This window comes from Puma concolor, chromosome C2 (assembly GCF_028749965.1).
Source record: "Puma concolor isolate L17-30 chromosome C2, mPumCon1.1.hap2, whole genome shotgun sequence".
In the NCBI taxonomy this organism is placed as follows: Eukaryota; Metazoa; Chordata; class Mammalia; order Carnivora; family Felidae; genus Puma; species Puma concolor.
In genome coordinates, this window is record NC_141675.1 from 77828677 (window position 1) to 77851028 (window position 22352).

At 42.3% G+C, this 22352-nt stretch overlaps 1 protein-coding gene across 3 annotated transcripts in view; it reads right to left on the bottom strand.

Moving 5' to 3' along the window:
• IGF2BP2 (insulin like growth factor 2 mRNA binding protein 2) overlaps positions 1-18368 on the bottom strand; it is a 157177-nt gene extending 138809 nt beyond the window's left edge. For 2 of the 3 annotated variants that reach the window (XM_086674924.1, XM_086674923.1), the window contains exons 1-2: positions 18107-18368; positions 16462-16522 (exon numbers count right to left, since the gene is read on the bottom strand). In XM_086674924.1, the coding sequence (XP_086531050.1) occupies positions 16462-16522; positions 18107-18284 (239 nt within the window). In that variant the 5' untranslated portion in view covers positions 18285-18368. Of the gene's footprint in view, positions 1-16461; positions 16523-18106 lie in introns of those variants that run through there. The other variant, XM_086674922.1, reaches the window with a different exon arrangement.
• Positions 18369-22352: the final 3984 nt, after the last annotated feature.

Here is a 22352-nt window from a genome sequence, read left to right on the forward strand (position 1 = left end):
ATTGATACAAGAACAGGGTTTTCAACTTTTCAATTAAACATTAAAAAACTCAGCTCTTTCAGATAAATCTGAAAGGAAAAAATTAAGTTGCGTTTTATAAAAGAGAAAGTAACTCACTCTTTAGGGGAGAGAAAAGAAAGAGTCAAAAAGGCGGGGGGGGGGGGGAACACTTCGGGTTGAATGTTAAATATACGATCCCGTCTAAGTAATGTGAACAGTCTGGGCCTCAGATCCCTAATCTGTGAAATAAGGACAGTAGTGTCTTCCTCACCCTAGAAGGTGTTGAGAAAAATTAAATAAGAATTATAAAAGGATTCACTAATCCACAATTGTTATTACTGGTGTTTTATAAGGAATTCATTTTATTCCAAACGGGGCTGAGTATTAATAGAAGGAGATTATTCTCCTCAGCATACGCCCCAGACTAAGCAAGTCTCTCTTTGATTTGTTGACTTTTCCTGATTGACTTAGTTAAATCCTAGATGCTCCCCCCAATGATTCCCACCTCTCGGTATTCTCTTTTTGAGTAACTCCTTCCCACTGAGCGTGGGGTAGACTAGTGTCTCATGTCTGACAAACAAAATAAGGCAGAAGTGCTGATGTACAACTCACTGATTAGGTGGTACAAGGCAGTGTGGGGTCAGCTCTCTTGGGTTACTCTTGCTGCCATGCTGTGAGCAGACCTCAGGAGAGACCCATGTTGTGAAGAGCTGAAAGCTCTAGCCAACAGCCACAGAGAAACTGAGGCCTTTCAACAACCACATGAGCAGGCTTGATAGCAACCTCATGAAGGATGCTGAGCTAGAACCACCCAGCTAAACTGCTGCCATATTCCTGACCCTCAGAAAATGTGAGCGATAATAAATGTTTGCTGCTTTAAATTGCTAAGTTTTGGGGTAATCTGTATGCATCAACAGATTACTAATACAGAACATCTGACAGTATCTTGTTTTGCAATTAACATTTAAGATCATTCATTTCCTTGGGTATGAATTATCTCAGCCATTGGTAAATTCTGCCATTTTTTGCACTTGTCTATTTTTTCCCACAACAACTTCAGATACTGTCTGCTTAACTTGATCATCTTTGAGTTACTACATAAAAACACAACTTAACTTGCTTGTATCTTCCTACTATCTTGAAATAAGAAGACTGCTATTTCTGTGTTTTGGTTTGTTTTTGTTTCTTAAAAAATATACATAGATTTTTCTTCTATTATTCCAGGCAGGTTTTTTGTTTTTTGTTTTTTTTTAATTTTTTTTTTTCAACGTTTATTTATTTTTGGGACAGAGAGAGACAGAGCATGAACGGGGGAGGGGCAGAGAGAGAGGGAGACACAGAATCGGAAACAGGCTCCAGGCTCTGAGCCATCAGCCCAGAGCCTGACGCGGGGCTCGAACTCCCGGACCGCGAGATCGTGACCTGGCTGAAGTCGGACGCTCAACCGACTGCGCCACCCAGGCGCCCCCCTTTTTTAAGTAGGTTTCACACCCAACACGGGGCTTGAACTCACGACTCCAAGATCCAGACCCAAGCCAAGATCAACAGTCAGACACTTAACCGACTGAGCCACCAGGCACCCCTCCCAGCAGATTTTTAATGTAATTTGGGTTGGAGAAAGAAATACCTAGAGAGGAAGTTGTATTTTTGTGTAATCACATTGAGTCTAATAATACTAAGATTAACCCACCCTTACTTAATTTTTTTAAAAAGACTGATTTGCAAAACTTATTCTGGTTACATCAAATCTAAAGTTCTGCTTTCCAATACTCATTTTGCAGCCCTGTACAACTGTTCTTTGCAGCATACCTCATGTTTTTTTTTTTAATTTTTTTTAATGTTTATTTATTTTTGAGACAGAGAGAGGCAGAGCATGAACGGGGGAGGGTCAGAGAGAGAGGGAGACACAGAATCCGAAGCAGGCTCCAGGCTCCGAGCTGTCAGCACAGAGCCTGATGCGGGGCTCAAACTCACGGACCGTGAGATCTTGACCTGAGCCAAAGTCGGACGCTCAACCAACTGAGCCACCCAGGCTCCCCACATACCTCATGTTTTAAAGGGCCTTTGTACCTAAAATGCCCATGAAGACTTCATTCCACTTAAGCCAAAGATTCAGTACAAAGACTGAAAAACCCATTCACAAGAGTAAAAACTTTGAACTGCTATTTCTCCCTGCCCTCAATTTGAAAATAAAAAGAAGAAATAAAAGCAAATTATTAATGATACATTATGGCTTTAATTTTTAAAACTTGGAAGATATTTAATGAGCAGCTCATTCCACTTTTCAAGGCATTCAAGCTGCAGCAGTGGAATTAAAAAAATAAGACAAGAGCAAGATCTCATGGAACTTCAAAATGGTAAGGTTCAAAAGACCAGTGCAAAAAACAGAGTTGGCTATTTTAATGGAACCGATGACCATTCAATCCTTTACAAATGAAGGAAGCCAAATGAAATCCTGAATTCCCAGACACCTACATGTCACTCTATTGTGCCTTACCATAGATGAACTGAGAACTCACATTCTCCAAGACATATACTTACCTCACCATTATAGTGACTGCTAATGAGCTATTTCATTCATGTAAGTTTTAGAATAAAAAGACACATTTTTAAAATGCTAATCCAACTGTCCTAGCAGCTTTTTTGTTTTGTGGTGGTTTTGTCTGTTTTTTGGCTTTTTTTGGTAAGGTCCCTTAGGTAACTGGTAGTTTTCATTTACTTTGGCCTTAATGAGTATTTACTGCACCCCGGACCTAGAAGCAGCATCTATATGGCTTTCAATTTTGTCAACTTAAATACAAGAAAGTGCAAGAGTAACCAAAACATTTTTCAAAATATTTAAAAGCCCTACTTTTCACCACTGAATTTTCCTGCCAAGTACACTCTATGCTTTAAAACTACCTGCCTTATCCTAGATGTTCACTTGCAGGCAGAACTCAAGTTCTTACTTAAAAAAATGTTTGCCAGACATATGAGAATCATATTTTCTTAGAAAGTGGTTTAAAACATTACCTATAGTTGGCCCAGTGTTTAACTGGAGAGTGTATAATTGAAACTTATGTGGAAATATGTTCCTCCAATTATAGGAAAACGGGGACTAATTTTTTCTCATGAACAGGCATTATGAAATAGCATATACATTAAACTAAGATTGTCACATATTCAGCATACATACATTCTAAATTTACAAAAGGATTTCAGGGGTGCCTGAGTGGTTCAGTTGGTTGAGCGCCTGACTTCGGCTCAGGTCGTGATCTCACGGTTCGTGGGTTCGAGCCCTGTGACCTACTGACAGCTCAGAGCCTGAAGCCTGCTTGGGATTCTGTGTCTCCCTCTCTCTCTGCCCCTCCCCTGCTAGTGCTGTCTCTTTCTCTCAAAAATGAACATTAAAAAAAAAAAGGATTTCAGATGATTTAATAGAACAAACAATAAATTATTACATAAAAGTATAAGGTACTTTATTTTTTTATTTAAAAAAAATTGTTTTAACGTTTATTTATTTTTGAGACAGAGAGAGACAGATCATGAACGGGGGAGGGTCAGAGAGAGAGGGAGACACAGAATCTGAAACAGGCTCCAGGCTCTGAGCGGTCAGCACAGAGCCCAACGCGGGGCTCAAACTCACAGACCGCGAGATCATGACCTGAGCCGAAGTCAGACGCTTAACCAACTGAGCCACCCAGGCGCCCCAAAAGTATAAGGTACTTTATAATGGAAAAAAATTATTCCAGAAAACTAACTAGACTAAGGATGGTTGCTGCAAATGAGCTCCCAAAGAGCTATCATCATCATTAGATAAGACATACAAGTTTAACCAGTTTATGAAGAGAAGAACTTTTCCCTCTCACTCCCAGACAAGCCTTAAGGGTAGGAGATACTAAACATAATGGAGAGAGTCTTCAACAGTATTTTACAGAAGTTGCAGATTTTCATGGGCAGAGACTGCAAACCAGCAAGCCATGGGCCAGATTCAACCCACAAGTTATCATCTTTTTGCCCCTCACAGTACCTACAAAAATGTTTGAATTGTTGCCAATATTTAACATAAGAACTCTGACTTCCAGCTTCTTTTGAAAAACCAGGTTTGAGAACACTGGCCTTACATTTCCACATGGTAGTAGCTGGCTGAAGCCGACTGAAGAGATAGCCATCCTGTACTTCATAGAAACCCCTCCCCTCACCACCCCTTATATCACCTGCCAGTATTTGAGCGTGGATCCCAGTAAATATATGGTGGTTTCTTGTAACAGTCTTAAAACAAAACTTGGATATATGATGTGACATCAGCAATCTTCGAAGACCAGTTTTCAGGAAGCTAGAACAATGGAGTACAGGGCAAAGAGCAGAGCTCAGAGGGGAAAGCCTCCATGTGCATGTCTGTCTGTCTGTCTCTCTCTCACACTCACTCTCTCTCTCTCTCTCAGCATGAAAACCATCTAGGAGGCTCTTTAAATAACACAGAAAGCAAAGTCCAAGGACTTTAAGGACTGCCCCCAAGAGTCCTTGACCACAGGTTAAGAAATCACTGAGAGAATAATATATATTGTTTGAAGTAACATCCTGTTTTTGAACAAGACTCATGCATGCAGAACTGATACTGTGTAAGGATGTATTAGAGTATAATGGTTTATGTCCTTTCTGACTTGTTAGGAGTCCATTCGAACCAGTCGAAAATATTTTGAAGATCACTGCTTCATAGCTAGAACCACACCATATACCTTGCTTGATACCATATCAAGTAGGGATGCTCTCTTGAAGAAGAGGCAGGTGGGCCAACCTGCTTGGACCTCCTGAAGCAAAAACTTGTTGTTAATGAGTGAGTGGGTCCCATGTTACTAGACCCATCACTCAACAAAGTCAGTTGACGCTAATGGCTCTGTTGAGAACCGGAGTGCAATCATTGGCCAAGGAGTTCCCTAGAAAGTTCCTGACGGGCAAACATTCTGTGCTATTGATTGTAGAAAAATCCAAAGATTTAGTAGTCTGGCATGCAGTTGGCAAAACAAACATTTGTTACTAAAGCAAAAGTGACAGGCCATTCCACAGAAAGTAGATTCAGAAGTAGCAAAGGCAGGGTCTAAACTTTCCTCAAGAAAGAGCTTTGGATCTTCGGGAATGCCTGAACAAGGAATGGATTCAAGGCCCAAAACTATACACTATATGACAGATAACTTTCAAACTATTTCTCAAAGTGGCAAATCCCTTTTCTGAACCCAATTCTAGACTGAACTCCAATATATAAAACATCAATGAATGTAGCTGTGTTCTGACTGAAAGGTAGTTAAGAAGCCAGGGTCTCCCAGGTACATTGTCCACTCCTTCCTTCTCATAAATTTGACATCTCCTCAGAATCCTAAGGCTTCGTGGAACATACTGTTAAAAGTACTGCCATAAGGAATAAAAGCACTTTGGCTTGGAAATTTTTAAGGCTGTAGTGTTAACATCTTCACCATAATCATTACATTTGAACTCAAGCCACAAATTTTCAATATCAAAATTGTTGTTTTGAAATCATTATTGAAACAGACATGCACAGCAAACCATTAATACAAAAATCAATGAGCCAAAGAGCTAACTCTTCCTTGGCAAATCTCCTAAGATGTAAAAAGAATTATATTAGAACCAACCACCTGTTCCCAGTCTTTTAGAACCCTTAAAACAAAACGCTGGTTTCGCTTACCTCCTTCATAAAATTAAATCCCTACCTTCTTTATTTAAAATAATTGAGCAACCAGCACTTTTGTCATCTCAAACTTTTTGTGAATAAAAAAAACGAATGTAAGTTTTTAAAAATATTAAGGGGCAAACAAATAAAAAGAATATTCACCAACTAGTATTTCGGTTGAGGAGTATCTACTCCTTCAGAGGGAGACTAAATCCTACGTTTCTGAGCTTAAACCTTGGTTTCTAAAGATCCTTGATTTTATCATCTTTAGCAGCAGCACAACTCAGAGTTTTCAAAAGCTTATTTTAAAAATTCAGTGTCCTTTATTCAAAGACATTACTATTAGTATGAAGAGAAAGGAGGAAAGAGCACAGTTAGATCTAGGAGAAGGGCCAGATTATTTATGCATCCACAAATTTTTTTTCTATCCTTCAACAGTATTCAAAAAATAAAAAACAACAAAGAAGGCTTCCCTTTATTTTTTTTAATGTTTATTTATTTGAGAGAGAGAGAGAGAGAGAGAGAGAGAGAGATACACAGTGTGAGCGGGGAAGGGGCAGAGAGAGAGGGAAACACAGAATCCAAAGCAGGCTCCAGGCTCTGAGCTGTTAGTGCAGAGATCGATGTGGGGTTCAAACCCATGAACCATGAGATCACAATCTGAGCCGAAGTTGGACGCCCAACCAATTGAGCCACGCAGGCACCCCAAGATGTTTTCCCTTTACAAAGAATAAATACAATTGCACTTTAGTGGGGCGGGAAAGTAGCCCAAACTTTCAACACTGGGAAATTCCTTCCCAAACTTTCAACTCCTCACAAAAAGCCAACATTTGACCCCCACTACCACTGAGGAATGTGTGTGTGGGGTGGGTGGGTGTGTGGGTGTGTGGGTGTGTGTGTGTGTGTGTGTGTGTCTGTCTGTCTGTCTGCCTGCCTGCCTCCTGCACTTTCCGGGTAAGTGTATGCCACAGAACCCATACATTCCAACACATTGAGCAAGCGCACACATGCCTTCCTGGCTTCCCCAAACCCAGCCACCTAGGGGGCACTCAGCTGGAGGCAGGCCTACAAACCAAGCACCTTCCAGCCCTGCCCAGCCATCCTCACAGAAATGCAAAGAGGAAGGAGAATGAGAGAGAGAGAGGAAGTGGCCAGTACAGGGCCTCATAGAAAGAAATGCAAAACCTTTTGTGGGGCAAGCCAGCCACATACTCCTAGAGTTTTTAAATGTCAAAGAAAAGAACAAATTGCGTGAGATTTCCAGTCCTGCTGTCACCGCTGGAATCATTTACTGTCTTGTACACACTATCAGTGAGTACCAGTTTTTCCCCATGCTCTGGAATTAGAGAATGAACAAGCTACATGACACTGTTCACTCAGTCACCTGTGTTCCTATGGCTGCCTATCTCCTGTCCTCCTTCCTCCTTTCTTTCTTTCTAACTGAAGAGGTTAAAGTGCATTTTTTTCAGTGTTAAACTGTCTAATCTTCTATCTCCTACTCTCTCAAAGATGCACATTTTACTCCAAAATCTTATCCACACAATGACAAGGAAAACATTCATTTCTCAAATATGCATTGTTAAAATCACAAAGATCAGGAGGGACTCAAGTAAAAGGTCTCCATATAACACAGTTAGTTACAGCCTGTCCTCACATGAGCTTTTTCAAAGTATCTTCTATTTTGTGAATTGGCTTGAGGTTAACCTGTCCACAGAATCCCCGTTCAATTACATTTTTTTTTTCCTTTGGTGTGCTTTTTGAAGGCAAAGAGTAAAGAGAAGAGGTAACAAGTTAATAGAAAGGTCTTCTCTGATAACATTTTAAGCTCTATTAGAGGTTCTTGACTGAGAAAAATCATTATTTTTATTTTTAATTATAATTAAGTTCATAGAATTATGTTATCAAAAAATAACATCTATATCTAGATGCACAACTCTTGCATATCTATTTCATTGATAGTATGATTGTAACTTCCACCTTGTTTACCTAAAACAAAGTCACCAATGTACTGTATAGGTTTCAGTATTGTATCAAAAAGAACATATAGATCTTCCTACTCCTTGTGCTTTCACTGTTTCCAGGTGTCAAAAAGGTTTAAAATTTTCTAATGTTAATAAGATGAATCATCTTATGAAAAGCAATTTGTGAGAATCCCCCATTTTCCTTCTCTAAGCCATTTTTATGTACAGATAAAAATGAAAGCATGCCAAACTTTGTGCAACATTCTAGGTCCTAGACAAAAAAGGCTGTATTTTTCAGGATTTAAAAAAATATACTTGAGCCAAAGGCATGAATACAGACCTCTCCCCACAATGCATACACATTATGGCTTGTCTTTTTTTACACTTCATTTTCAACCACAATGATTTTTTAAAACATCTATCTTGGGGCGCCTGGGTGGCGCAGTCGGTTGAGCGTCCGACTTCAGCCAGGTCATGATCTCGCGGTCCGTGAGTTCGAGCCCCGCGTCAGGCTCTGGGCTGATGGCTCGGAGCCTGGAGCCTGTTTCCGATTCTGTGTCTGCCTCTCTCTCTGCCCCTCCCCCGTTCATGGTCTGTCTCTCTCTGTCCCAAAAATAAATAAAAAACGTTGAAAAAAAAAATTTAAAAAAAAAAAAAAACATCTATCTTTTATAATTACTAATGCCTCTACAGTAAGACTACTTCAGAAAGTGCCCTCCAATTATGACTAACACTTTCAGTTGTTTCTCAATTTATATTAAATTAAATATATAGTGGACTTCAGCCTCTTATCTTCCTCAGCATATCTGTTGTATACATGTAGATTTTTTATTCTGCATTGGGAAAAATATACAAAGTTACCCTGTGACCTATGCAAACATTATCACAGCTCCTGCTGGAGGAGTAGTGCTGTTACTATGTTCCAATTAGGAGGCAGGAAAGGTAATAGGGCCACTGCTTCTTTGAAGCAAGCAGGTTTTGTCAGGTGAAAGGAGGGGCTGCTTTTGAGTCGGAAGCTTCACAGCCCTATCTGTAAAAGGGATAAGGTACAGATCTTCCCCGGCTGTGGTGAGGATAAAATAAGATACACATAAGGCCTGGTGTATCACCTAAGACACGAGTTGCTTTTTATTTTATTTTTTTTTCAATATATGAAATTTATTGTCAGATTGGTTTCCATACAACACCTAGTGCTCATCCCAAAAGGTGCCCTCCTCAATACACATCACCCACCCTTCGAGCTGCTTTTTAACTACTAGTTACCTTCCTTCGCCCATTTTCCAAGTCAGAACTGCACAGAACATGCAACACCCTACCCCAGACTATACTAACTTAAAGAAATGGGGGGTGGGGGGGGTTGAAAATAATCTTTTCACCTATTGTTTTCTTGATCATGCCTTCCTCCCTCCACCACCATATAAATATGATAGCACACAACAGTTAAAGGAAACAAGAGGATAAATACAGGAAAAGTTTACAATTAAGGGGAAATGGACTGTACCTAACATGCTTATTTAGTATATGTTTTTGAGTGATTATGTCATTAATGAGGAACTCTGAAAACCTCATGGATGCTGTCCTACTAATACTCATTCCATCCCCACGGAGAAGCCAAAGGCCAGATTCTGTACAGAAACTGAAGCAGAGAAACACCAAATCTAGGGAAAGATCTGACAGTTACCAGGAAAACAAACCAGAACACAGTCCTGACCTCCAGCAATGGGTTGGTTAAAACCTGGGAAGAACCCACCCAAGCAATTCCCTGAGCTAGACTTTCCTCTTCCACCTGGCTTCTAGTCTTAACCAGGGCTACAGCTCACTGCCTAATGCGTGCGGCTCAAGATGTCGAGAGATACATCTTCCCTGGCAGTGTTCTATTTCTTAACACAAGGAATGCAGCCACTGAAAAAAGCAATATAACAACAACAATAAAATCCAACCCCATTTCTGTCTATGGGCAAGCATGGTGATAAAAGGAGGTAATGCTGCTGTTAATGTTTAAATTGACTGTTTCTAATTATTTTTTTCCTAAAAAAAAAAAATAAAGTACAGATCATTCAGCATGATGTAAGAGTAAGATTGTTGCAAAGGGTCATTCACAAACAAATCTATTTTCAGTTATTTCCATTACTCTTGAATGGCACCTTTTGAACCATACAACACTTAGATTGACTTTTTTAATTTAAACAAGTGAAGAAAAAAAAGTCTCAGCACTGTGGACTGAGGATCAGAAGACCTGGGTTCTAGCCCTAGCTTTACTATTTAATGGGTATGTGTCCTCAGGCAAATTATTAAATTTCTCTGAAACTAAGTTTCCTCATCTGAAAAAGGGGATGATATTAATTGTCCCATCTTCTTTCCATAATTATTTGGAATAAATGAAATAATGTGAAGAGGCTGGGACATCATCAGTATTATATGAATATAAGGTGCAGGCACATAAAAAATATGTGTATCTCTCTGAGATAACAATAGCATTATTCACATATCAATGCATGGAATCATAAAACCACCTTTCTGAGCACATTTGAAACAAAAATTAAAAACCCAAGCTTCCCCCTAAGGCACACATTAATTATATGATAATGAGAAAAACTGAAAATACCATTCTCACTGCAATGGTCCCATACATATTTTCCTGGTCATTAGGTAACAACATTTCTTATGATATAGGTAAATATCAGAAAGTCTAAAATATGCATCAGAACTCTTTTCATTTATTGGACTTATTAAAACACCTCTTTAATGAAATGTTCTTGATAGTAAACAATTCTAACTAATGTTCACATCTTCAGAATAAAGTATAGAACAGATAAATAGTAAGGAAATCCAGGAATAAATGAACAAAATGGATCTCAAAAATGCAAGCTTATTATGCAGTGAGAAATAGAGGCTTGGGAAGGAGACATGTATCTATTAAATGATGGGTTAGCTGGGTTAGCTTTTAGATTTGACTGCCTGCTATGAGTGCAAAAGCATCCATTTTCTCTGGTCTACTTAATCTTTACCTCCATATGCCACCAAACTTTACACCAAATTAAAGAAATAATTACTATATTCTCCCTCATCTTTAGAAGCCAAAGCACAACAGATTCTGAATTTTTCTATAAAAGAAAATAATTTTTCTTCACTATTTTATGGAAAGACCAAAGTACATGATCAAAACAGGAAAAGAAAAACCTTAAAAATAATGCTTTGAGCACTCTGCAATTTTGCTGCCCAAAATAGAACCCATAGCGTCCATGCCACCAAATGAAAATTATAACTTTGTAAGCATGAAGTTAAATTATAAAGTAAAAGATTTTTAAAAATATTTTAATGATGATAACTGGGAGGAAGCACTGTTATCTTTACTAGTAGGTGTTTGTTGTTTATTTGCTATTATGTTTTTCTTCAGTGATAGTGTTTTGAATGACTACCCAAAGTAATTGGACTTGAATTTCAGTGTAAAAAGGATAAACTTTGACTAATAAACTATTTGGGCATGTTTTGTTCAACAGAACTATCCCATCCTTCAAATTAAGAAGTCAATCATAACTTTTGAGACATGATGCTTTTGACTAAAAGTTTTAGGAAACTGGTTTAAAAAACTGGCTCAGCCAAGTCACACTACTCTGTTCTTCCACGCAGAAAAGAACAATGAAGACACGTTGGTGGCATTTAAGTGGAATTTTTAAAAATGTATTTTGAAACTTATAGTTCAACTTTTTTAAGTCTCCAAAGAAACCAGTCTAATACTATGCTTCTAATGAAATTGATTCCGTCAGAGTACTTGTTATGTAAAATAATCTACTGTCTTCCACAGTATAGAATTCCTAAGTGAAAATGCATATTCAAATCTTTAATTTTCTATCATTTATAAAAATGGCTTATAGATCATCAGAGCCTTCACAGAGTCACTGAGCTAACTAACTCTACTAGTGAGAAGGGATATCCAAGCAAAAGAAAGAAGAATAGATTGTGCATTGGATGGTCCTCCCAGCAGCAAGCTCACTGAAGAAGCCACACAGGTACCTGAGCCCTGGCTTCCACAAGGTTAAGCACCTATAAGAGTCATGCATCACTCAAAGCAAATACTGATTCCCTTTGTCACAAAGTTCAAACACCTAGCAATTTTCATTTGCCCTGTCAAGACTGAAATCCAGAGCAATCGTTGCTCAGTTAAAGATTTCCTTCTCTTCCCTCCTGATACCATCTGTCTGAAACTACTGTCCCCCACAAAGCACACACGCACACAGACACCCATGTGCACACACCCACTGAATCACAGAGATGACACACTTAGCTCAAATAATATCCTCTCACAACTGACCAATTGCTCATCTACTTTTGAGAATTCCATTAGAAGACTTGGAAGAGTGATTCAGCGATAGACAGCAAATATTTAGAAAGCTGAGAAGTATCAAATATGTGTAAATAGTTCCTGTAGAAATCTGAGTTTCATAGTTTTGACTTTTAATAAATGTGCCCAAGTTCCTATCCTGTTATGCACATTTCAACATCATTTACATACCCCCCCCACTTGAAAAACTGGATCAACCTCCATAAAATAAAAACATTTACTCAAAATAGTGAAATGTTGATTTTGATATGCAATTAGTTCCAAACTGCCTAATGTCCTTTATAAAAACTCTTCTTAAAGAAAATACATTATATCATTACGTATAAAAGGTGCTACACAAATATTACTAATCTTCTCTCATCTTTATGTAATCTCAGGTTAAAATAATAAAAAATAAACCTTTGAGACTATCCCTTACTAGTCATCTTATACCCAGCCATAATTACAAGGAAATATTATTTTAAAAAACACAATTTGACAAATGCATCACATATCACCAAATCACCTTTTAGAATTAATGTTTATGTAGCCATTTAAAACTTTCATAAATTGCTACAATACAAATTTAAAATGGAGATGAATTTGACAAATTGGAAAATCAAGCAGTACATAAAAACTATTTTGATTTGTAGATTTCAGTGGCTTTTAATATTTAACTAAATAAGGTAAAAACATCAAATGACCAGTTTTTTAATATTTGTAAGCTTGAATTTTAAACCTACACTACCACCTGAATTATCAACTGTTTTTTTTATTGCTTCTATTTTAATTCTAATACTTATCTCTTAAAGGTTACAAAAATGTGTAATTGTTTATGGCACAGCCTAGAACCATATGAAAAAATTATTAGCCTTTTTTAAAATGGGAAATGTAATGTCCAACTCAAAGCCAAATTAAAGTTATCTTACAGTTTGACATGTATTTTATATTAATATACATTATATCCACACATGCAATCTATTTAATTAAATTCAGGCATCAATTTTTAATTCAACAAATTTTTTAAATAGAAGCCTACCATATAATTTTAACCTAAAAAAATCTTTTCAAAATTAAAAATTGATGCAGCAAAAGCCTTTGTTGCAGGAAGGGCTTGAGGTTGGATGGTTTTTTGTTTTTGTTTTTGTTTTTGTTTTTTTTCTTTTTGGTATTTAATTCAACTATACACAATGTAGTACATACAAGCAAAATACAATTGAGATACTGTTTTCTTTAACATTCCTATAGGAGACTGAATTCATTTGCATTGGAGACAACACAATTACTGATTTTTAACTCATGAAAGACAAATTCATAGCTTTTTCCTACACTATCTCATAGTATTCACACCATCTCAGTGAAAGCATGTCTATACCACTTGGTTACTTCCTAGCAGTGGGCAGAAATCACATTTTTGAAAGTTTTGTTTCTCACAGAATCATTCAACTTTAGTTACAAAGCACATTCAGGTTAGCGTATGTTCTCGCTCCAAACAATATATGTGACGTGGGTGCATGTGTGTGTGTGTATGTATGCGTGTGCAAGTGTGTAGGTACATATACAGATATGTACATATACATTTTTTTCCAACTAAAAACTCAACAAGAAAAATGAAATTTCTGTCAAGGCATTTTCCACAACTTTTAACAGATTTTTAAAGCAATTTCCAGTTTCTTCCTCTTTAAGCAATCTTTGATTCATATACACTACCAAGAAATATGAATAGAGAAAAAAGATCCAAAGATTTTTATTCAGCAGAGCCTGAAACCAACTTAGAAAGTAAAAAATAGGTGGTGTGTCTATGATTTACATTACAATAATTTGCATCTAATAAGAATGAAACACATGTGCCAAAAAGAAAAAAAAAAAAACAAGAGTTTTCTACTTCTGATGACCCTGAGAATATAACGGTTATATAGTCTGTCTACTATAATAGCACATATAAAATGATGCTAGAATGACATTTAACAAAAGACCCAATTGGTAAGCAAATGGCATGCCAATAATTTCATAACTTAAGATAAAAACATCTCCTCCCAAATTATCATTAGCTTTAAAAAGTCTATTTGGAATGTAAATATTAAAACTCATTCCTGAGAGCAGAAAGAAATCAGAATATAAAGAAAATGAGCACTCAGTTGTTGAATGATTTTTAAGTAAGCAAGCAAGGAGGATGAATTGTTTTCTTCACATTTTCACTTCAACTAACACAAAAACCACATATAGAACTGACTTAACGCTGACAAATTTGCTTCTAACTTGTTAAATTTCATGGAAATGCAACAAAGGAACACCAAAATAGTCACCATATAACATAAAAGCTTTGGTTTCAAATGTCACAGTACCCTGCTTTTTGAAAGCCAGCACCGTGGTAGTGCCCTGTACATGAGAACATACAGCTGCTTCATCCCAGGGGTCTGAGCTCAGTACACAACACCAGTCATTAGACATCTCTCCCTTAGCCTGCAGAACAAGTAACTAATTCCTGCATTTTAAACCAATAAAGTAAAGGGGGGAAAAAAAAAGAGTAAAGCCATCCAATCAGAAATGATGCAACCCTCTAAAACAGCAGCTTATGCATACATTTGGTATGTCAGACGTCTTCAGTGTAGTGAATCATACACAGCGCATTTTAATCTACCTCCTAGGTATTTTATATTGCCCACATGTTTAAAGAAATCTTGTACTAATAAGGCTGTTTAAGTCCTAGTTTGTTCTTTATTTAATTAATATTAAAAATTGGGGACATGCTTTTAATTCTGAACTCTTACATAAACACAACAAAATTAGTTAAATGACACTCTGGCTAACAGCAAATAACTCCTGCATTTTGAAAGAAAAAGTTTAGAAGAAGTATACTTGTGAGAAGTCTTAGGAGATGTTAGTAACTTTAAATTAGTATTTTACTTACATTGCAACATGAGATAATGCACTTCATAACATGAAATGAGACACCAACTCACCAAAGTTAAAATTCTAGTGATTTTTTTTTTCATTAATTATAACCCAAAAAAGGACTCAGAACAGCTATACAGCCAATAGAATTAGGCATTTATAGAATAATAGCCCTTCAAATGTTTTAGGTGGTTCTTTCAAACCTTGTTCAATATTTTCATCAAATTTTCAAGTGTTGTAAAAGATGAGTGATTTAAATTTCTTAATAAATACTTAATACATCAGAAAGCTTCAACTTGGATTTCTCAGGTAAAAAAAAAAGTACACACACACATATATATATAGAAGTATACAAATTTAGAATACTTAACTGAAAAACCAATCAGCTACACATTACATCTGTTCCTAGAGAGAAAAACTAGCTTTATATTTCATTTGAAACTGCAAATCATAACTTTTGCCTTTTTTTAAAGGCATAAGCTTTCTGATACGCCACAATCATTTGCAAAGAAGATATTCTGTTGCTTAGTTAAAATAAAAGTATCTGAAAATGAGCCCACAGTTTTTTAAAACCTCTTCAACAAAACATCTAAGTATTTATAAAATTATTATGGTTTGTTTTAAAATCTATTCAATCCTGGCAAAAATCAAGTAAGTGGTTGCACTGTTGAGTATCAGAAAATGTAAAGGTGGCAAATCAAAGACTTAAGAGTTTTCAGTCCAGCTACTTAATGACTAATGGTGAAGAAATGTATGTGAACGGGATATAAACTAAGTTACAACACATGGGAGAAGAAAAAAAAAATCTAGAATGAGTAATAAAGGGGCCCAATTTAAAGTCCACAATAAGCTTTAAACAAAGATGTTCTCCCTCATTCTCTCCTCACAGAGATATTTCTCTTGCAGGCAAATCACTGTGGAGAAATCCAACTTCCACAAAATTCTTTACTCCTTCATTAACAACAGTGCCCTTAAATGTAGCTACAGAACTCATAGATACTTGTTTAGCTTCAAACATATCTTAAAAGCAACAACAACAACAACAAAACGCTCAGAAGCAATATTCAGTAGTCTCAGGGACTAAAAAAGTCTGGCTTTTTAACTGCCACCCATTCCAAACAACCCACTTCTTTACAATGCTATGCAAAATACTGACCTCTTACTGAATTATTTTATTATTCAACATTAAGCTATCTAAAAAAGAAAACTAATTAATCGCGAAGTTTAGTTAAGCAATTTAGTTGACAAAGTAAATATTTACTCTTAACATCTCACAGGAAGTCTTGACAAGCATTTGTAGCCACTGTGCTGGGGGTAGGGGTGGGAGTGAGGGGTGGGAGGCAAGTTTTGATAAACAAGTTTAACGGTCCCAGCGAATTTCACACAGCTAGAGTTCGCCACCCCCCACCCCCCAATAAGGCACCAGATATTTTCCAAGTACAGTAAACACCTTATATAATGAAAGTAAAAAATCTAACTTTCTAAACTACGTTATCTCCACCAACAAAACAAACAAAAGCAGTTTTTTAACTATAAAAGCACATTTTTAAAAAACTGAGTGTACTGTGGTATTTATACGTTAAGCCCTATCACAAAATAACTAAGCAAAATATATTTACCTGAGCTTTTTAGAGACTGAGTAATCAACTTCCATGATTTTCCCATGCAATTCCACTTTACCTTTAAAACAGAAATTAAAGCACTCAGAACCTTCCTTAGATCAAACCGGCGGGGGTCTAGGAGGGGCACGCACAGAACTCCACGCTCGGGCTCCGCCTTCGGGCGCCCTCAAGGGGTCTCCTACCGGGCTCGAGCTGGGCAAACTTGGTTGCCAGTGGGAAGCAAGGTGGGCGCCCCGTGTCTCGGGACGAGGTGGGAAGGGCGCGAGCCCGGATCCGACCCCAGGTATAGCTGTGGGTGGCATTACCGGAAAAACAAATTTAATAAAGAGCGGCGCCAATTTGAAAGGATGAGCTCATTTGAAACTCAAGCTGCAGGGCTGGCGCGGCCCCGCTCCTCTCCCGGCCCCCACCTCTCCATTCCGCTAACCCGGGCCCCGAGGGCTCCGCTGCGCTCCCCTCCCTGACTTCTCCACCCGGTGGCCCGGAGAAGACGCACCGAAGCCCCCCACCCACCTCCCCCCCACCCCGGGGCCGCAGCTGCGAGAGCCCAGTCCCGGCCGGCTCCAGGGTGTCACCTTGGCCTCGCCGCCGCCCCGCCCCCACCCCGCGCACCCGTGGGGAAGGGTCTTCCGCCGGGCCGGGGCTCGGGGGGCACAGGCTCCCGGCCTTGGGGCGAGCGCGGCTCCGAGCGGTGCGTGTGCGAGAGGGAGAGTTGGTGAGTGCGCGCGCGCGCGAGTGTGTGTGTGTCGCTCTCCGTCTCCCGTCTGGGCTCCAGCGCTCTCGCGGGCCCCCCGGTCGCCTCTTTCCCGGTTCTCAGCCCGGGCCCCCACCGAGTTGAGACAGGGCACCTCGTAAAAAGGTGCTTCTGGCCGAGCGGGAGGCGGGGGGACAGGCGGCGGAAAGCCCCCAGCCCCGAGTTCTTCTCAATAAAATCGGACAAAAAATTCAGAGAAAAATAGGAGCGCTTGAGAGACGAGCGAGAGGGGACTAAGGTTCGGGAGAGGACCGAGAGAGATGTGCCGTCGTGCAGGGATTGGGGTTGGGGGAGTCCCGAAGCCTTGGAGGGGATCATCAGGGTGGCGCCGAGGGGGTGCCGAAAGTGGGGGACCGCGAGGCGAGGTGGGGAGGGGGCTCCAAAGGAGAGTGCGGCTCAGGGGACGCCAGAGGGCGAGAGGTCCCGGGCACGAGGCAAGGATAGGGGTAAGGTCCGGTCAAGAGAGAAAGAGATGCAGGATTGGAAGGGGGTCCCTGACAAAGGGGGTGACGCGAAGGTCAGGGAAGAGAGGGAACGGGGGTTCTCTGAGGATGGGGGTGGGGAAACTCTGGAGAGCAGCCCGGGAGCATAGGGAAGGAGGGGTGCCCCCAGAGAGCGAACGAGCCCCAGGCACCCTCGGAGCGGCACGGGGGTCGCCCCAGGGCTGCGGCTAGGAGGGCAAGGGGGGAATCCGGAGCGGTGGGGGGAGGGGAGCGGGCCGTCCCGGGAGCGGGCCGGCGGCGAGAGTTGAGGGTCTGGTGCGTGGAAGTGAGTGTGCGGGCGCGGGAGCCCCCGCCGGGCGCCGCCCGCCGGGCTCGGCCTCCCTCCGGGCGCCGTCCCGGCCTGAGCTGGGCGAGGCGGGGGGAGGGGGCAGCGGCGACTGCTCACCCGAGAGGGTCTCGATGGCGCGGATGGCCCAGTTCTGGTCGGGGTAGTCCACGAAGGCGTAGCCGGACTTGAGCAGGACCTGTCCCGCCAGGGGCAGCTTCCTGTCCCCGAAGAGCTGCCGGAGGTCGTCGGCGGTGACGGCGGGGCTCAGGTTCCCGATGTAAAGCTTGTTCATCATCCGTCTCTTCCCCGAGAGCCCGCGGCTCCCCCGGCCCGGTACCCGGCGCTCCTCGCCTCCTCCGCTGCCCTCGTCTCTCCTCCTCCTCCTCCGCCCCCCCTCCCCGCCCTCCGCCCGCCCGCCACCCACCCCCACCCTCAGCCTGGCTCCCCCCACCGCGGCCGGCCCGGCCCGCCCGGGGGCAGAGGCGGAGGCGGGGACTCGGCGCGGCTGCCTCCTCGGGGCAGAGTCCCGGGCCGGGCGGCGGCGCGCGGACAAAGCGCTCTCTCTGCCTCCCTCTCTCTCCCTCTCAAGGCGGTGGCGGGAGGAGGAGCAGCGGCGGGCGGCGGCAGCGCACCCCGCGTGTGTCTGTGTGAGAGTTTGTACGGGCGTGTGCGCAGCCGAGAGTGAGCGAGCGAGCGCCCCCTCCCCGCCCCGCGCAGCCGAGCCCCTCGCCCCCTGCGCGGCTACCCTGGCTTCTGCCGCCCGCCGGGCGGGCGGAAGCGGGTCGCGGCCCGGGGCTGGGGCTCCCGGGCGCCAGAAGCCCGGGCGGGCGCGGCGCGGAGGCCAGGCGTGCGGCCGGGCGGGGAAGGCGCGCCCCGGCCGCGGGTGGGAGTGCACGAGGGGGCGCGGGGGAAAGCCGCCCGCTGCAGGCGTGGGAGGGAGAGGGGCCGTGAGAGAGCGTGGAGAGGGGTGTGCGCAAGGTGGACCGGATGTGAGAGTGCGGCTGCCAGGGCCCGCGGGAAGGTGTGTCTCGGAGGTGAGAGGCGAGGGCAGGCTGGGAGACAACAACTTTCGCGGCGAGTTGGCCGCGTCTGGCGCCCTGCGCGGTCCCGGGCGGAGCGCTCGCTCGGAGACCCGCTCCTCGCCCGGCTCTCCGGGGCGACCGGGCGGCGCGTGTGGTCGAGGGATCGCGGACGGGGGCCGGGACGCCTGGGGCCCGGGACTGTGCACCCTGGAGAAGTTGCCGCCAGCCCTGGGCCTCAGTTTCCCGGCCCGTTGGGGGAGACGGAAGGCCAGAGCGTAGTCACGTCCCCTCCGCCCGCACCCCGTGCGCCCGGAACCCCGCGGCGGGCGGCAGCCTGACGTTGGCAGCTGCTCTCTATTCTGGGAAGTGCCGAGGGCTTCCCGAACGGCCGCTGCGAAGCCAGGTGGCGGGTGGGGAGGCCAGCGGGGAGGGGGCAGGGGCTGCGGCCAGGAGGACGGACGCTTGCTGCTGGATTTCGAGGCCGGGTTCGGTCCCAGAGCAGGGGTGGTGGGAGGCGAGGGTGGCTGGAAGCGGAGGCACTTGGGCTGTGTAGGAGTTCCCCAACCGCTGGGAAGGGCCCGGAGAGGAAAGAGGTCCTTCCAAGCGGAGGAAACAACGTGACCGACGGAAGAGGCAGGGTTGCGTTGATAGCAGCCCGAGCCGAGGGGCTAGGGAAGGAGCCAGAAGGGCTGGAGGCGGTTGGGAGTTCCTGGGCCCGGCTGGAAGTCTGGTGGTTAGAGCCTAGTCCCAGCCAGGAAATAAAATTCTGCAGGGAAGAAGAAAATTGGCAGGATTCAGTAGTGAAGAAAGGGCAGAAGATGATTCCAAGATCTGGACTTGTGGGGGCTTTAGTGGGGGTGATGGCTTGACGAGAGAAATGAGAGTTCTTGGGGACGTTGGGGGGGGGTCCTCTTGGTGAAAATGGAACAGCTTCAGATCTCTTGGCTGGGTCGTGATGTACTGTCTTTCCTAAGCTTTTCTATTAACCAAGGGGTAGGAGGGAGCACGGCTTGTTTGTTTGTTTTGTTTGTTTGTTTGTCTTTTTAAAAGCATGTTTCCAGGCCCCTTTCTTTGAAGACTGACTGTGAGCCTGGAGTTTGTATTTTCCTTAAGTACTCCCAGGTAATTCTTGTTTGGGACGCCCTGGCAGGTGGAAGGCCTATAGGCTTAGAACTCAGACCTTCCTCCTTTCTGCCCCCAGCTGTGTGGCTTAGAACGTTCCAGCATCTGTGAGCCTAAGTTTCTTCATCAGTAGGAAGGAAGGAAGAAAGAAAGAAAAGAGAAGAAAACAACCAAATCTTGAAGGGCTGTTTTGAAGTCCATATGAAAGATAATTGAGTAGGGTGTTGAGACAGTGGTAACACATTTAATGCTTTTCTTAGGAGCTGATGAGCTTTAAAATATTTTCTTTTGGAGAGGGAGGTCTCCTTAAATAATTCGTTGTCCAGAGGAGAAAGAATGGATACATTTTTACCTAGATATTGCAGTTATTTGAATTCTGGCTTTGCTCTCAAATATTCTCAAATTTCCTCTCTCTAAAAAAGGATTGGATTTTACTGCTCCTGGAGTGGGATAAACTGAGTGTAGATGCTTTCCTACCAAAATGTACCGGAGAATCATAAATGAACTGCTCCTGGAGTGGGATAAACTGAGTGTAGATGCTTTCCTACCAAAATGTACCGGAGAATCATAAATGAAAACTGTGTGTATATAAACCTATGCAGACCAAGAAATAATGATCTTCAGATTATTTACACAGATGCCCCTAATTGGTATTTATTTCCAATAATTCAAATTTGCATCTTCTAAGAGAAATGAGAGTGGCAGGGGTACTTAATCTTGCTCTTCTCTGAAAGGTTAGTAAAGCTTTTTTGTTGTGTAATATTTTCAGGCATATTAATTCCTTGGTCCTACTGCAAAACCACATTTTAGCATGGATTCTGTAGTGGGCAGCAAGCATCTAAAGATTCTTAGCCAAGGTGGCTTCTGGTGAACTCTCTCAGCATGTTTCACCTGGTCACTTTGGAAATTGTTTCTGAGAAGTAACTGTTCACTGCTGTACTTTGTGTCTTCTGTCATGCCAGGATTTTGTAAGGAGGACATGTTTCCACCATCCCTCTGATTTGTAGCACCCACAGTTTCATATCCTAGAATGCAGATTTGCTCTTTCACATGGTAGAGAACAGGACAGCCTCAACTTGGAAAACCAGAAATCCAGAAGTCATTGCCCCTGCCTTTATTTTCTCCTGAGTTCCCCTAACTTTGTTTTCTCCTGAGTTCCCCTAACTTATCCCCTCCTAGAGAGTTGAAATGGAGATGAATCTAGACTGAACATAAGCCTAATAAGCCAAGATTTTTATGAATGTTTAACTGAGGTCAAAAATTTGGAGACATTTTTATATTAGGCATATTACTTTCAGGCATATTAACCTTTTCCTCAAGAATGTTGAAGGCAGTACAGATCCTCGTGATTTTTCAGTGATTCCTTTGGGCAAGCTTGCAGTGGGGTAGCTGGGACAAGATTTCCTAATGTCACTCTGCAGGTAGGAGAACTGAGGTCCAGAAAAGTAAAATTTCTTTCTGGTCATACAGAGAGATTGAAACAGGACTGGAAAGCATATTTTAGCTAAACAGAGGCTGTTAAATGTTAAGTCTTCATTTTGGACTTTTTAAAGTTTTTTTTTTAATGATCTCTTCACCCAACATGGAGCTCGAACTCACAACCCCGAGATCAGGAGTCACATGTTCCACCTGCTGAGCCAGCCAGGCACCCCTTGGACTTTCATGACCAAAATATTTCTGTCTATGGACAGAGCACCTTCTGATAGCATCACTGTGGTCACCTTAACCTTCTGAATCTACAAAAACACACCAGAAATGTTTTTGCTCAACTAATGATGGTGGTCTGAACGGCCAATGGTGCTAGGTAATGCACGGAGTTGGGTGGGAAAATGAAGCCTGCTTGCCAGAAGGCTGGGGGGAAAGCAATATTTGGAGCCAATTCAGTATTTGGTGGCGTCAGCACCTGCTTGCTCATTGGGAATGATGTAGTGGTAGGGTAAGGTCTTTTAGCAGCTTTTCTTGAATTAGTAGAAGAAAACTTGTTTGACCTTATTTGAGTTAATTCACCTGAGTTTCAGATTCCTCATTTGTAAAATAGTCTAACCTACTACTTCAACATAAACTCCGGCTTCTCTGTATTTTTCATATTTTTTTCAAATACTGGGCTGTCTCAGCTCTACTTCATTGCACATCTCCTTTCTCTGGAATGTTTGTTCCCCTGGTAGACTGCCTCCTCCTTTGACTTGACCCCAGAATACACACAGCACTTCATACAGATA